This window comes from Agrilus planipennis, unplaced genomic scaffold (assembly GCF_000699045.2).
Source record: "Agrilus planipennis isolate EAB-ADULT unplaced genomic scaffold, Apla_2.0 scaffold193, whole genome shotgun sequence".
NCBI classification, from domain to species: Eukaryota; Metazoa; Arthropoda; class Insecta; order Coleoptera; family Buprestidae; genus Agrilus; species Agrilus planipennis.
Window position 1 is genome coordinate 431,834 of NW_020442456.1, and position 17,912 is coordinate 449,745.

Consider the following 17,912-nt stretch of genomic DNA (forward strand, 5'->3'; position numbering starts at 1 on the left):
TAAGGATTCCCTATACCTATCGGTTATAGTTTATGAATTAACACAAAAGAAATGTAGCTGTTAATTATCAGCTGATTGAATGTGGCGTTGCACTGCTGTATTTCTCTGGATGATTGGCCAGGAAAACTCAAATCGTTTTCACTATTCATCCAAAATATATTTAAAAAATGACATTACCTCCTCACTCTTATATTGAACTAATCATGTGAAAATAAAGACAAAATATAGATAATGTTTATTCTAATCCTTTTAAATATAGTAGGTATGTATGTATATTACCAAAAATAATTTATTAAAGCTGAGATGTCTGGCAGTCTTCAAACTTACAGCATTTTAGAAAAATATTAAGATCCAACGTACTTCAGTAATCATATTAATCGTCACCAATGTAATCAGATAAACAGCATCTTGGATCGCCTGGCATATTCCTACCCGTGGGGCAAAACGGTGGATTTTTGGACTCAACGCAATAAGATCCAGAGGCTCTGAAAGTACAAGAAGAGATATTTTAAAAATAAATGATCATACATTGAGGATTTTTTAATTCATTTGAAAAAATACATATTTTTAATGATTCAGTACAAACCAGAATATAGATACAGTAGTTTACAAAGATAGAAGAGTGATAAAGAGCAAACAGTTATAGAGCTGGGGCTGAAACTTAGAAATGTAAATATTAAAAAGGGAGTCAGACAGGGATGCACACTGTCACCACTACATTAGATTAGCATGCTCAGATTTGCAGATGATATAGCAGTGTTAGCATCTATCAAGGACATAGATTTAAGTAAAGTGGATGCGGTACTGACAAAACAGTACTGTATGAAAGTAAAACAAAAATACTGGTTTGCAAGACGAAAAATTAGAAGAAGTGGACGATTTTAGGTATCTAATAGCCAGATAAGTCAGGACAGAAGGTGTAGTAGGGATATAAAGCAGAGGATGAGGTAGGGTCGAGTAGTCTTCAATAAAAAAAAAGAAGAACCGCGAACAGTTAATTTAGAAATTCCAAAAAGGATGTTATAGGTGAATGTTACAAAAATCTTGGTTTCAGTTTAAGAAATACCTTTGGAAATATCTAGATACTGTAATCCGAAAAGAGTATAAATTTTGAATGTTCGGATTATCGAGGCCCTTCTGTATGTACTATTATGCTCTTAATAAATAAAATACTAACGACAGAGGTGTGTGTTGTCCCATTAGAATCGGGAAACCCACTCGATGTACAGATATTGGGCCAGAAGGACATCTTCGTACACATGGTTCAGCTCTTTTAGCAGTTTGTGGGTTAATACTTTCGGCCATGTAACATACAGACCAAATGTGACTACATAATGAGGCACCTAAAAACAATACTTGAATTTAAATATGATCTGTTAACTTTTATAATACTTAAACCAAGATCAAAACGTATTTATGAAAAACGTTCCTTCTGCTAATCCATTATTTACGAGCTCATCAAACCATTCAATTACACAAGTCTGCAAAAAAATTTGAGAGCTGTTTTGTTTTTTTTTGCGTAATGTTTATGTTTTGGGTGTGCTGAATCCGAAAATGACTTTCATTTTGTCATAGAACGCCACGTTTTCTGACAATGTTAGGTACTAATGTTAAACAAGTTATCATCTTAAAATAAACGTTAAAATACTAAAAAAAAATTTTTAATTTATAATTGCGTAACAAAACTTATTTTTTTTAATCTAAAATACGTTCATTAGTAAGCACTAAACACATTTCTTTTTCCCAGTGAGACTCCTTTTGGTACATTTTCGCTTGTAGGAAGCATCTGGAAGGTCTTTCTGAAGCGTCCAACAGTAATGTGGTATCATTGAGACTCTCCATCTTCCCTGGTATATTTTTTTCATCTCCTTAATATCTCGGTGAAATTGTTCACCTTGCTCTTCACTCACATCTAAATTTTCTGGAAAGTAGTCGAGGTGGGAATGAAGAAAACGTACTTTTAAACTCATTAGGCAATCTAAAGCTTGAAATGCTTTTAATATTCTTTTGACGATTTGTCTATACTTTGGGTCTTTGTTATTACCTAAAAATTTCTCTATGACCTCTTGGAATAGCCATAAGCCGTCAAATAGCTGGTCCAACAACAACACCTTCCTTCAACTTTGTCTTCGAGAGACCTGACAACTTTCATATTAAGTATTTGAAGTGACTTTACAAACTGCTCCATAAATCCCAGCTTTATGTTGCGGTGGTAGAAGAACTTTATGAGGAGACACCAAAATTTCATGCAGGACGTTCTTTTCGCCAACGTTAAGCTCCCTCGGAGGCCAATTATCCCATAGACACAAAAAGCAAGGGAATTTAGTAAACCCAGATTGTTGTCCGAGCAACATACCCAGGATTTTTAAATCACCGCACACATTCCAGTCGTGGTCCTTATATTTTAATTTGCTTTACTTGTAGGTTTCCTTGAGGTGTACGGAATGACCGACAGGAATGGAAGCATAGAAACCGCCATTGTGAAGCAGAACTGCTTTAAGCCTTCTTTTTGAAGAATCTATGAAAATACGCCATTGTACTGGGTCGGATGAGATTTTAAAGGCATACATCAAACTTTCAATATTGGTACAATAAACCAACTCGTCCTCTTGGGCAAAGTATGAAGTGAACTGCTTCTCACGATATCTAAACCAGAAGGATGTCACTCCCGGCTTTTGAGCCTTGATTCAAGTAACTCAGAAGCGTTTTTGGGAAGATTCAAGTTTCTTACGAAATCATTTAGCTCGCCCTAGGAAAACAATTTCGGACTGCTGTCATCTTCAAATTCAAAACTTGACTTGTCATCGGGTTCAGGTACAGCACCACCTTCGTCAGAACTTCTCTCTTCTAAGGTAGCAGGGGCCTTGGGCACTAGTATTTCGGTCCCATGATAGATGGGACGAATATCTAAGTGTGGAATGAAATTGACTGCTTCCGTTTTGAATTATACCCTTTCACATTACATGAACAAAAGTAATAATCATCAGTATGGTTCTTTTGCTCGCGCCATAGCATAGGAATCGCATATCGGAAAGCGTTTTTCTTGTGCCCTTAAACCAATTTTGAAGGTCTTCAACACATCGTTTGCAGACTTTATGAGGTGCCTAAACTTTATCCTCATCTCCAAGTTTTATGCCAAAATACGTAAAGTATACTTTTTTTACAAAGTCCGTAATATTAAATTGTTGCTTATATGCCATATATTCGCCACTAATATAACAGAAACTGTCAGATGAATTCACACACTTCCGCATAGACGACATTGCACTATACTGAACCAAGATCTATAAAACAATGACGATTTAACACGTAATTGTACCGTCCACTCTCTGCACTACGGAGCGCGCACGTTCAGGTTACAACAAGTTTATGTTTGTTAGTTCATACAGGGCGTTCTTTATTTAGAAGGCAATGATAGTTATGGTCTGTATACATTTAAAAACAGTAATTAAAATAAAATCGTACCTATTGTGTTGTATTTTTTATGTAATGAACTGTATTTCTTTATAATATTATTGTTAAGGTTGTTTTAGCACACACATGTAATAGATGTGAGCAATGTACAGGTCGGCGGGATTACTTATCGGCATTTCGCAGAATTAATATCGGGTTATTGTTTAGACTCTCTGCAGACCTGTATATTGTAAAAAGTGTGTACACGGCATATATTGTCCTTGGAACCTTTTTATTCCATGGGAACAAATTTTAAAAANATGTAATAGATGTGAGCAATGTACAGGTCGGCGGGATTACTTATCGGCATTTCGCAGAATTAATATCGGGTTATTGTTTAGACTCTCTGCAGACCTGTATATTGTAAAAAGTGTGTACACGGCATATATTGTCCTTGGAACCTTTTTATTCCATGGGAACAAATTTTAAAAATGTAATGAGTCAGTTGCTGATAGAAGTCACTAAGTAGTAGTACTTGAGTGAGCAAGCGAGATTTGTTATTGAAACGCTGTTCACAAATTGTATTGTTCTTTTATTTCTTCATTCTAAGTTCTTCAATAAAGTTTTGTTCAGTTAAAATCTGGTCAAATCATTGAAGGAGGAAGGAATGTATTATAACAATTGCAGTAACCTTAATGTTGAAAGAAACACGATTCTCATTCCAAGTAAAAGTTAGATGCGATGATAATGCACGTAGGGCTAATCAATGTCATTCGAGAAGCTCACAAGAGTGTAATCTAATCCATTTTTCTTTAATGTAAAGATTTCGACAATGACAACCTATTTCTTTATTTAGTAGTAGCGATAGAAACAACTCCCTCTCATCATCGTCATCATAAGGTCGTCAGTTCTAAGACTGNGAATCGATATAATATAAGCGAACATTTTGCGAATAGAGAAATGTAAAATAATGAATGAACAGTATGAATAGAGAACTCTGACTGTAAAAACGTACGTGTATAATCTTTCTTATATAAAAACATTATTTTGTATTGTGCCGGACATTATTTTTGAAATAACCCTCCTAACTTACAAGTCAGGAGTGGGATTCTACCCCTGTGCCCACAAATCAAACAAAGAACAATTGCAATTAGTTATTTGTAAGTAGTTAAACAGTGTTTGAGTGCTAGCCGTCTTAGAGTGTTCGAAGCGTGATGGGTAAGAAAAAGAGATACCGTCACCGATCTCCTTCGGACAGCAGCAGTAGCACCTCACCCCGAAGTTCAAAGAGATCAAAGAAAAAGACGAAGGAAATGCGTCGAAACGAGCAAATTGATGAATTAGCGCGGATTAGACAGGAAGTAAGAGAACTTCGAGCTAATGTAAGTACCATCCGTTCATTTACACCCCCTTTATCAATGCCAATGCGTTTATACCATGTGGCGAGGCTTTAATACCAGAATTTGATCCGTCCACCGAGAAATTAACCACGGTCAAGAGGGTCAGTAAAGTTCATGAACTGGCAATATTTTATCACTGGAACGATGATATGACTGTTAGACTAGCTACTGGCCGCCTTAGAGGTAATGCACGAAAGTGGTATGACTCATTAAATAAAGCGTGTATAACCTGGTCTAAAATGAAAGCACTTCTTTTGGACACTTTCCCAAGTAATATTCAATTCGGTAAGCTGTTGGTCGAGGCAGCTACATACACTTCATCCCCTGGACAAAATTTAAATAGTTATTGCTTTGAAAAAGTTTCGAAATTGAGAAATTTAGGTATTTCAATCCCTGAACACTACCTCGTCGACAGTGTAATTCAGGGTATTACTAATACAAACATCCAACTATCAGCCCGGGCGGCTGAATTCCGTAGCATTGGACCGTTGGCCGCGTATTTACAAAACATTGCGTCAACCGAAAAGTCAATAAAGGAAGTACAGGAATCGGAACAGTAAAGTCCGACAAAAAACACAAATTTCCCAAAGTAAACTCCCTAAACCTCATTCGGTAACATGTTTTAATTGTGGCGGCGACCATCGCGTCAAACTTTGCAAGAAACCCATTATAAAATGCGAAATTTGTAATTTTTACGGTCATAAGAAAGAAAATTGCAAGAGACAAAACAAAACAAGCTTCCAAACGAGAAATCCTAAATTCAATAACACGAAAGAATTACATCTTATTTCCAGTTCTAAAAATGAAAACGTTTACGTAAAAACCGGCTTTATTAATGAGCAAAAAGTACAATGCCTAATAGACACTGGTAGTACGTGCACTTCGATGGAAAAGTCAGTCGCTAAACACGTACATTCAAAACAAACTGAAGGAAAAAATGTTACTATTACGTGTTTTATGGGCAATGAAATAACAAGCAACACCACTTCGAATGTGGCAGTCAAGATCGACGACGTTATAGTTAGTTATGATGTCATAATTAGAACTGACTTTTTGAACAAACCACATGTATCATTCACAATAAGTGCCACTGGATTTATTTTAAAAAGGTTACCCCCTCTTTTTAATAAATTCGAGTCATTCAATTGTAAGCATCTTTTAGAAAATACTACAAATGGCGCGGTAACAAATAGAGGCAATGATGTTCAGCTACGTGGAGGGCAGAGGTAAGAAAACAGCAGCTGAGCACAGCACACGCCACCGGTACTCTAGTGAACTCTCTGCCCTTTCGTGACAGAAAAACTCGTAATACCTCTCGTCTATAAGGAAAATTCACTTTAATAATATATTTGTAACTTTTCACTCAACAGTACGGCGGGATTCGAGCCCACGTTGTTTCAAATTTTGACTTTATTCCTTTAGTATCAGTAGAAGGATGAAGTCGTTTCGTTAAAGGTTCCTTACATCATGGTATGAGTTTACTATGTTGGGTTGTTATCCGTATTGTAAAGAAAAATGAAAATGAACAATAACGACAGCTTTTACCACTACTATGCCTTCATTGAAGGTCGTTAAAACAAAACATATGATATTATCTACTGCTTACATACTGTAACTAATAGTAATTTATTTAATAAAAGAAAAAAACATTAAGTGAATAGGTGACTACTTATATTGCTTAAATTGTGTAATAACAAAAGGTAAGTTTGGTCCTTTTTTCTTAGTTGTAAGACTAACGAATTCACCAACTCGGAATAAATAGTACTTTATTAACAAACAATGTAATTCTTAACAATAGAAAAGCAGAAAGACGAAGGAAATGCGTCAAAACGAGCAAAATGATGAATTAGCGCGGATTAGACACGAAGTAAGAGAACCTCGACCTATACGCTATACTCGAGTATACTTCATTTACTTTCTGTAGCGATGTGCCCTTTCCAATGTCTTGGATGCGCGTTGGCAAAATGGTAGGTAAGGAAAAAAAAAGTTCATTATACTTTCATTAAACATACATACTTTTTCATACAGTACCTGCCAGAAGTTTTGTTCAATCATTAATAATAGTGCGAGTCGAAAACAAGCGTTAAAGCCTTTAATATGTCTTCAAATGTAAATAAACATCTCGTTGATATTTTCAGTAGTAAATGGTACCAATAACAGCACATTTGAGCAATGAAATTCTAGTGGATAAAATGGTCAATTTTTCCGTGCAGTACTGTACGGATTGTACGCTCCTCACCGGTTAAGAGAGTTGTCTCCTTCCTTTTCTGGCCTAGTGCTATTCTTTTCTACTTTGCGCCGGTCAAACTGAAGGTCACATCGCTACAGAAAGTAAACGAAGTATACCACCCGTTCATTTACACCTCCTTTAGCAATGCCAATGCGTTTATAGCATGTGGATGAGGCTTTAATACCAGAATTTGATCCGTCCACCGAGAAATTAACCACGGTCAAGAGGGTCAGTAAAGTTCATGAACTGGCAATATTTTATCATTGGAACGATGGTATGACTGTTCGACTAGCTACTGGCCACCTCAGAGGTAATGCACGAAAGTGGTATGGCGCATTAAATAAAGTGTGTATAACCTGGTCTGAAATGAAAGCACTTCTTTTGGACACTTTCCCAAGCAATATATTCAATTCGGTAAGTTGTTGGTCGAGGCAGCTACATACACTTCATCCCCTGGACAAAATTTAAATAGTTATTGCTTTGAAAAAGTTTCGAAATTGAGAAATTTAGGTATTTCAATCCCTGAACACTACCTCGTCGACAGTGTAATTCAGGGTATTACTAATACAAACATCCAACTATCAGCCCGGGCGGCTGAATTCCGTAGCATTGGACCGTTGGCCGCGTATTTACAAAACATTGCGTCAACCGAAAAGTCAATAAAGGAAGTACAGGAATAGAACAGCAAAGACCGACAAAAAATGCAAATTTCCCAAAGTAAACTCCCTAAACCTCATTCGGTAACAGTTCTAAAAATGAAAACGTTTACGTAAAAACTGGCTTTATTAATGCGCAAAAAGTACAATGCTTAGTAGACACTGGTAGTACGTGCACTTTGATGAAAAAGTCAGTCGCTAAACACGTACATTCAAAACAAACTGAAGGAAAAAATGTTACTATCAGGTGTTTCATGGGCAATGAAATAACAAGCAACACCACTTCGAATGTGGCAGTCAAGATTGACGACGTTATCGTCGAAGTAAACACTATTATAATCGACGATGTTTATTTACCGTATGATGTCATAATTGGAACTGACTTTTTGAACCAACCACATGTATCATTCACAAAAAGTGCCACGGGATTTGTTTTAAAAAGGTTGCCTCCTCTTTCTAATAAATTCGAGTCATTCAATTGTAATACTATAAGCACCGTTCGAGATGCTGATTTTGATATTTTTGACATTGGAAATTTAACAGAGGCGGAACGTTTACGTACTTTAAATTTATTAAAGCAATATAGGGATTGCATATCGTTTACAATGAATGATTTAGGGAAAACAAACGCCATCGAAATGCATATCAAGTGCACCACGGAAGAGCCAATCGTATACCGACCGTACAGAATGTCACAATCAGACAAAGACATACTGACGCAAATGATAAATGATTTGTTATCGAACCAGATTATCCGCGAATCTCCTTCCCCTTACGCGAGCCCAGTATTACTTGTCAAAAAGAAAACTAATGACTACCGTATGTGCATTGATTATCGCAAATTAAACGCGGTAACGATAAAAGACAGGTACCCACTACCACTCATAAGTGACCAATTGGATAAATTAGGCGGAAGCAAATATTTTATAAGTCTAGACCTCGCTTCTGGGTTCTACCAGGTGCCAATGGCCCCTGACTCTATAGAGAAAACAGCGTTTGTCACTCCCGAATCCCATTACGAGTTTTTGCGAATGCCTTTTGGCCTCACAAATAGCCCGGCGGTTTTTCAAAAATTAATTAACACAGTTTTGGGAAATTTGAAACAGTCAATAGCACTTCCCTACATTGATGACATAATAATCCCTTGTCCAAATTTTGATGAGGGGTTATCCAGGCTTTCTCTAGTGTTAGAAGCCTTTAGAAAGAATAATTTAACGTTAAAACCCACGAAATGTTCATTTTTCAAGACCAAAATTGATTACTTAGGCAATGAAATCAGTGAGTTAGGAGTACGCCCCGGAAAATCCAAAATAAATGCAGTCTTAGCTATGAAAGAGCCTCAAAGTATTAAAGAGGTGAGGCAGTTTTTGGGTTTATCGGGATATTTCCGAAGGTTTGTAAAGAACTATGCAAACATTGTAGAACCACTAACACGATTGTTAAGAAAAAATGTACCGTGGACCTGGTCACAAGAACAGAGCCAAGCGGTTCAGAAAATCAAAACGACACTAACCAAACGACCTATTATTGGTATATTTGATCCGACCATGGTAACCGAACTTCACACCGATGCTAGTTCTGTAGGTTTCGGTGCAATCTTAATGCAAATAAACAAAGATGAGCGGTATGTTATTGCTTTCTACAGCAAACAAACGACCCCAGAACAGCGACTTTATCACTCCTACGAATTAGAGACACTCGCGGTGGTTTTGGCTTTAAGACATTTTCGAGTGTATCTGTTAGGAATACCGTTTCGGGTTTTTACGGATTGCAATGCTCTGCGTACCACTTTCATAAAAAGAGACTTACTGCCAAGAGTAGGGCGTTGGTGGTTGGAGGTTCAGGATTTCAATTTTAGTATTGAGTACAGGCCAGGATCAAAGATGAGCCATGTCGACGTTTTAAGCCGGCACCCTGTAGACACTGCCGAGGAGGTGTGTAACGTAAATTTAACCGAAGGGGACTGGATCTTAACAGCCCAACTTCGGGATGAAGAGATCAGTAGAGTACGGAAAATTTTGCAAGATAAACCAAACAACGATACTAAGCAATATTTTGAAACCTATGCACTACGAGACGGAAAGGTATATCGAAAAATTGACGAAGAGAATGTTGCTTGGGTGGTGCCAAAAACTTGTAGGTGGCAAATATGCAGACTGTGCCACGACGAGTCGGGCCATTTTGGCCTAGAGAAAACTTTGCATAAAATAAAAGAAAACCATTGGTTTGCGCATATGCGACAGTTCGTGCGAAAATATATTGACGCCTGTTTATGTTGTCAATATTACAAACAACCAGCTGGAAAAAAACAAGGAATGCTTCATCCTATTGAGAAATCACCAGTCCCATTCCACACTCTTCACGTGGACCACTTGGGACCCTTTGTAACTAGTAAAAAGGGTAACAAGTACCTTTTTGTGGTGGTGGATGGATTTACTAAATATGTCATAGTGGAGCCTGTGAAGGACACACGTGCGAAACATGTCACACGCGTTCTACTAGACATAATGTATTTGTTTGGCGCACCAGTCCGTATTATTTCGGACAGAGGCACTGCTTTCACCTCCAAGGCATTTACTCTGTTTTGCCAAACATATGGCATCAAGCATGTCTTAAACGCTGTTTGTACACCGAGAGCAAATGGACAATGCGAGAGGTATAACAGGACTATCCTCAATGCTTTGGCAAGTACAGCCGCAGGGCAGCCTGAAAATAAATGGGACAAATTCGTCAAACAAATACAGAGTGCATTGAATTGCACATTTAACAAGCCCTTAGGAATGAGCCCAATGGAGGCATTGGCGGGGTACAGAGCTCGAAATGCTGCAGAGTCGTGCATCCTAAATGCAATCCAGGTAGACCTGAAAAGACTGGACTTACCCAAATTAAGGGAAGATATTGCGAAACGAATTACGGAAGACCAAAAACGGCAGAAGCAGAGATTCGACAAAGCTAGAGCCGTGGCCAAGCAGTATTGTGCTGGTGATCTAGTACTTGTACTGAAGACTGATTATCCGAGTACCGGTGAGAGTCGGAAACTTGTCCCAAAATATAAGGGTCCATTCCGCGTCACCAAGGTCCTGTTGAATGACAGATATGAAGTGGAAGACTTGCGTGACGGTGCCAAGAGGTCAAGCCGAACAGTTGTGGCAGTAGACAAGATAAAGCCTTGGATTGTCATGCAGGGTAAGATATAAACAGACCCTTAAAACGAATGAAAGGTACGTTATTGTAAGACGAAGGATTGATAGCGAGAGGTGAATGAGACAAATGGTTAGACGAAACCATCAGGCTTGTCATCTTTCTAAAGTTTTTAAATTGCTCTGTGAAATTTTCTCCTTGAGTGAAATGGGCATAATTTAAATGCCAGGTTCATCTAGTTTACAAATATGAGTGAAATGGGCATAAATTAAAATGTCAGGTTCACCTAGATTGAAACTCGAGTGAAAGGGTCATCACTTAAATGACAGATTCACCTAAGCTAGAATTCGAGTGAAATTGGTGTGATTTAAGCACTAGGTTCACCGGATTCGCAAACGCTAAGTTGTGACTAACAAAGAGTCATCAACTAGAGCGAAAGGAGCTTGAAAGAAAAGCTAGATTCTATCAAATTATAGAGTGAAACAAACACGCTTTGAGGTGTTAGATTCACCTTTAGGCGTTACCGTAACAGACAAAACATTTTTGTTCCAGACGCTATGAACCTGTAAGGATGAATTTCAGCCTGAGGACAGTCTGGAGAGCAGGATGGTCGAATGTTAGAATTGCCACCCAGAGGTGCCTCAAGTGTATCAAAATCTTTTGCAGTTCCTGACGATTAAAACAACCAGCCATACAACCAGCTTTGTCATTTGTTTATGTTTCGATATTATTTATGACTTATCGGAATCGATATAATATAAGCGAACATTTTGCGAATAGAGAAATGTAAAATAATGAATGAACAGTATGAATAGAGAACTCTGACTGTAAAAACGTACGTGTATAATCTTTCTTATATAAAAACATTATTTTGTATTGTGCCGGACATTATTTTTGAAATAACCCTCCTAACTTACACTTCTTTACGCACGGTAAGGTAAGTTCGTTTCATGCGAGTTGCTATGTAAGGAAACCATGCAACGGATGTCCCCCCTCTACTCGCAATGCAACGTTTGTTACAGGCAACTCCGGCATGTATAGTGTTAAATTTAAATTCATAGTGTACAAATAATACCATTAAATCAATTCCTTAACCCCTATCCCGGTATGTTTGTGTGTTTGAAGAAGTTTCACTTCAGTAGCGTGTTGTATAATTACACTTTATAGTTTTCAGAACACCTGAATACATAGAAATTATGAAAACATCCCGACAGCATTTCTCTTGCAGACCTGTGTTATTGTTCCTACATTCGATACCCTTAATTTAAAAATAAAAATACGATTATTCCATGGGTCACAATTATTGCATTCGAGTAATTATTTGAATCTTAAAGGTAAACGTAGTCAATTTCGCCCATCATTAGTCTCTCCCACATTTACCTCAATCTTTTACATTCGTAATTTATAATCACAATAAATTCTTACTTGATGTCGATTCACAGAAACTTTGAGTTCTTCCTCCATTAATACAAAAGTCAACATGACCTGAACGTCCAAGTTCTCCGTAATCGCCCGCATTTGTATGAAGGACATGAACGGCCGACGCATCACTACTGCTTAACCTTTGTGAGCGAGGCACTAACGGCCTGGCGGGATCTAACGCAACAATCCTGTGCATTCTAAATAAGATATTCCTAGATATCAGCCCACAAATATGAGCACCTGAAAATATTACACTGCAAATTCATATTTATATTTTTTTATAATTAATTACAAAATCTAATGTAAATACATAATCCATTGAAAACTGAAGATAACTTTATGTAAGAAAATAATAAATAAACAATAATTGAATATTAGGAAGGAATCTGACGTAACTTAATTTAGCTCCAACCTAACCTAACCGAACATATGTATGTTACATTTTTGCCCAGTATTTGGCCGGTCGGAATTTAGATTGTCGATGAGACATTTTGCCAAATCGGGGTCGTGTATCTCGTTATTATTATTATGATTTTTCTGGTCTTCCCAGTTTTCACTGACAACTTTGAGCAAGTGAAGACGGGTTTATGCCAAAGAACCTCACTCACATATTTTGGGATATAATATGGAAACCAATTTTCTGTTCTTAAATTTTAAAGAGTTAACAGTATTTCTTGCCCTGAATTATGATCGGTGATTATTAAAAACTCCGCTCCTAATTTAACCTCTTGTGTTTTCCGAAAACGGAGATATGTCAGTGTTGTTAAGAAATCTGCGTACTATTTCGCATGTATCAAGGATTACTGATTTCTGTTGACTTATATACGTAAGCTTATGCAGTTTCAACTCGGCTAGGCTAGCGTGTAATGTTTTCGGTTATAACATACGTAAAGTATACTTNCCATTGGTTTTAGCCCGTACAAATAACTATTATTATGAGTGTTATATGTAATAATCAGCTTGTTTATATGAAATAATGAATGGAGTCATCAAGTACGGCGCGTGCCAGCTAGAGCACATACGAGGTTTGTTCAAAAAGTATCGCGAATTTTGTGTTTTTTCAAAAATTATTTATTTATTCATGAATATTTATTTTGTCTCCTTCAATGTAATCCCCACCAGGTATTATACACTTGTGCCAACGTTTTTTTCCAAATCTCGAAACACTTCAAAAAAATAATTTCATGTGATCTTGTTCAGCTCCTCCTTCGATGCATAGCGTCGTTCTTTCATGGTTCTCTTCAGTTTCGGGAACAAGGAAAAGTTACAGCTGCTAGATCTGGGGAACACGGAGGCTTCGGCATTATTAGTGTGTTGGTTTTGGCCAAAAATTGGCGCACAAGCAACGATGTGTCAGTAGAAGCATTACGAGGGCGGTTCAATAAGTACACGTGTTAGAAATGAAGACACCTCTTTTTTTAATTTTTTTTTATTTTTCAACATAGTCCCCTTTTAGAAAGATACACTTTTCCCAACGTCCCTGCCATTTTTTTTACCCCTTCAAAAAATAAAATTTGTCGAACTCTCCAATCGTTATCGTGTTGAAAACGCACCTTCTTTTTCGTCAAATACGTTCGTGTCTCCTTCAATTTTTTGTCGAAGCGGTCCAATAACTTACTGTAGAATTGTCCAGTGATCGTTCTTGCTTTTCCTAAAATATCCGTAAAATGATTTATTAGGTTTACAACGTTTGCCAGGCTTCCTGGTCGTTCCTATCAAAAACGGATCTTTGCCCACGTTTAAATTCGTTGAACCAATATCTAACTGTGGCCATAGATGGCGAAATGTCTCCATAAACAGTATCCAACTTTGTTTTCATCTCCTCGCATTTTTTCCCATCCAAAAACAAAAAGCGAGTTACCAAACGATACTGCTCTTTTTCCATCTTATCGAAAATAACGAAACACGTTTCAGTTGAATGGTTGCCAAATCCAAACTAACTTATCAATCAGTCTGAAATTCGTTCTGGCGTGGTTTGATAGATGGCAGCACAACACCAATTTCCCTCAGGAACGTCCTCAGTCTTCAAACACGGGTACTTATTGAACCGCTCTCATATCATGGTGCAAAAGCCAATGTTTGTTCTTCTGGCGGATTGCTGTTCGCAAATTGCGCATAACATGCAAGTAATATTCTTTATTGACCGTTCAATTCTGTGGCAAGAACTCATGATGCACCACGCCCCTGCTATCGAAGAAAACTCGGGCATCTGGCACGCTCTTCGTCGTTTACATCTTCTCGACGTCTGAGAACATTTTGTAACACCGATAAACGTTGCTTCTGCCCAAGGTGGCTTTACCATATGCTGTAGTCAACATCCGAAACGCGTCCGCGGATTTAATTTTGCTTTTCACACAAAATTTGATACAGATTCTTTGATCCATTTTTTGGAATAGACAAAAATCGAACACGAGCCAAAACACGCGCAAGCAAAGCAGCTGTAAAAAATTAGCTGAACATTCAACATGGCCGAACTTGTCGGTATAAGCGAGAGACATGAGTACCAATATAACGTCACAAAAAAGTCGGAAATTGAATATATGTAACCCGCGAAAATTTAAAATATACTTTTAAAAAACTTATTGAACAGACCTCGTATGCATCTGCGAAGGCGGCCCCAATATGGTAAAAAAAGACTTAACACTATAATATTTTAAATATTGCATTTATTCTATAATGTGTACCATGTTTTCTTAGATTCTTATGTGAGTTAGTGGGTATATTATGCATAATTTTTAAATTGTCTAGTTTTTTAACAGTAACAATGATGAATAATACATGCTATGGAATTTTACAATAAAGGGAGAAGAGATACGAAAAATACTGATTTCATTTATGTGTATGTGTCGTCAGTCTAGCTTTTAATTTTTTTTTACTAGTAGGTCTAATTTCTTTCAAATTATTTGGAAGCCAGTTGTGTTTTAAGGTGGCAACGTAATGTTTCATAATTTTCAGTGCTTCAAGATTTTTTCTAGAGAAATATGAAAATACAATGATTTGCCAAATAGTGACACAGTCAATATTGTGTTCTGAGTATTATATTTTGCATTTTGTATACTCCTCGGAAGTGTGATGCCACAGGGCCCTTCATGTCCTAAAATCTAAATTGATTACATATCTCTCAAAGACGTAGTTCGAAAATATAAATCCGGTCGTTAAATGTTTGCTTGAGATTTTTTGTGATAAAGGTAGTTACAAAATTGAATTAAAAGTCTTGGACTATACTTTCACAGCTTGAAATGATCTATTTACATCTAAAGATTACCTTTCGTAACTATAAAAACGTTTGATGACCAAGGTTTTGAAATTTTCTAATTATTTTACGGGAAGATATTCTATTAACTCATTGTAAGTTCGAATAATTTGCGCATGTTTATATATATTCTACTTATTGTATTGTAAATACCTAAGGAATGCCCAACGCATGTGATTGTTTCCGACCTCAATCCTGAAGAACGAAGTGACATTAACAAATTTGAAGAACACCTGGCAATAAATTTAATATTATGCACTGCAGATGCGTAGCAAGGTGGTTGAGATAGCTTAAACCAATCAATCATCCAAACATTAAAACTCCCATTGTTGATATATGCTGAAAAATAAAAAGATGTCATGAAAACTGTTTCCTAAAGTGATAGATTTAAAAAACAATACGTAACGATATAGTATGAAATAGTAACTATTGTCCATTCTTCCCTTGTCTATAATAAACGTGAAATCAAAGCCAAAAGGGGTTAACAGTTATTTATTTTTTAATGACCACTCGCCAACATTTAACTCTAAATTATCTCGCTAACTCAAGGCCAGCTTTTGAGGTTATAAATATATATATTATATAATGTATATCATAGCTATGTGCAAATGACAATTTCCTGTAATAAATTGTCACATATAGGTAACTCAATGCACAATGTCACGTATAGGCAACATAAGATACATAGTGATAAAGAAGATCAGATTTTCTTGACGTCACATTCTGGATGTTTTTAGACCAAGACCAATAAGTAGTTGCTGCGTGGTTGGAACAGAATAGTACCGAGCGACATGGCCTAGAGGTTTAAACCGTTGCTTAGCATTCAGGAGGACGCCGGTTTGACTCTGAGTCCGTGTCTTGGTTCAAGTTTTTCTGTGATTTCCTTGGATCACTTAGGCAAATGTTGAGACAGTAATATTCCACAGATAATCTTTCACCCTCTTCTGTCTTCATTTCGTCCGTCTCATCTTTCTCACCCGAACCGCCACCCACCCAAAAGTTTTAAAGCTTTTTTCGGGACAGTTAATACGAGTTCGAGTTATAAGGCAATACAAAGCGAAGTAGAAAGAACTAAGAAGTAATAAAGTATGCGATATATTGGTAAATTAGTAATTAATTAATAATAGTGGTTAAAAAGAGTAAATGTTATACAAATTAGTGAGTAGTCAAAAAGGTGCTTGATTACGCGACAGTATACATTTCTTGCATTAAACTAAGGAATATCATATTTATATAAGCTGCTGCACAAATAGGGACGCATTCTCATTGGTTCGACATTTCCATAAAGCATCACATGAGAAGAAATTCGAACTTCGCCGTGTCAAAGGCCGTAACACAGTTGATGATCGAACAGAGCGAGCAGTACTGATTAATACTGGCCAATAGGCCGTTTCTTTCAGTTCACCCTAAAACACAACCTGGAGTTTATTGTGCGTTCTGAGGCAAAATGGGGTTTGACATTGTCATGCAAAAGAATAATTTTTAGGATCAAGAATTTTGATTTGTTGGTATAATGGGAGTATCGTTTCATCCGAAAGCTTGCAATTATATGTGGAATAGGTATGTTTAAAATTCCCAAAAACGGTTATAGGCACTTTGTCAGTTGAGAGTCGAGTTGTGCCTCAATGGGTTAAACTTTTCCCAGCTTCTTCCATTCCGTAAATAATTTCATGTTTATTCTTTGGGGTGTAGTGGTGGACGGTGGATCCATGTCTCGTGGTAGACAGCTATTTGTTGCAGAAAAGCATTTGAATATGTTTGGTAAAGGATCAGTAGTAGTTGGCATACTTCAAGACTGTGATGTTTTCGTTAGCTTGTGATAAGTCGATGATTAATTAAGGTATCAACTCAACATGCAATTTTTGAAAATGTTAAGTGACGGTCGTATTCGATAATGCAGCGAACGATGTTAATGTTTTACTTAGTAACATTTGTTTTCGGGTGTCTTGGTTGACTTTCCATTATCTTTTTATATCACTCGTACACTTATCAAAAAGACAAAAATCACTCCAAATTCCCTTTTTAAATTTCCATATCCTTGTTGAACGAATTATATTTTTTTTATAATAATTTCCTTGTACTTCATCCTTGTTTATCATTCCTCTTGTTCCAGCTCACCTGTCCGTCTTCTAGGAATTTAATTAATTATTCCGAGGTTTACATTTGTGTTAATTTCTGGCTACTTCCTCAATTACTGGCGTACTTAAAAATCTGTTAGGACATTTTCACTTAGAAACCTAATCGTAACTCTCCACCCCTTACTGTACTACTATGTATACTTTGTTTAGTTTCTGTAGCGATGTGACCTTCAGTTTGACCGGCGCAAAGTAGAAAAGAACAGCACTAGACCAGAAAAGAAAGGAGACAACTCTCGGCCAAACTCTTAACCGGTGAGGAGCGTATAATCCGTACAGTAC

At 36.9% G+C, this 17,912-nt stretch overlaps 1 protein-coding gene across 1 annotated transcript in view; it reads right to left on the reverse strand.

Annotated features, from left to right (window-relative positions):
- Window positions 1-257: 257 nt before the first annotated feature.
- The window catches only part of LOC108736793 (lipase member H-like), a 25,937-nt gene continuing 8,282 nt past the window's right edge, over window positions 258-17,912 (reverse strand). Inside the window, exons 2-5 of the mRNA XM_025980589.1 lie at window positions 15,649-15,834; window positions 12,246-12,482; window positions 1,178-1,343; window positions 258-485 (exon numbers count right to left, since the gene is read on the reverse strand). Of these exons, the coding sequence (XP_025836374.1) occupies window positions 374-485; window positions 1,178-1,343; window positions 12,246-12,482; window positions 15,649-15,834 (701 nt within the window). The 3' untranslated portion in view covers window positions 258-373. The remainder of the gene's footprint in view (window positions 486-1,177; window positions 1,344-12,245; window positions 12,483-15,648; window positions 15,835-17,912) is intronic.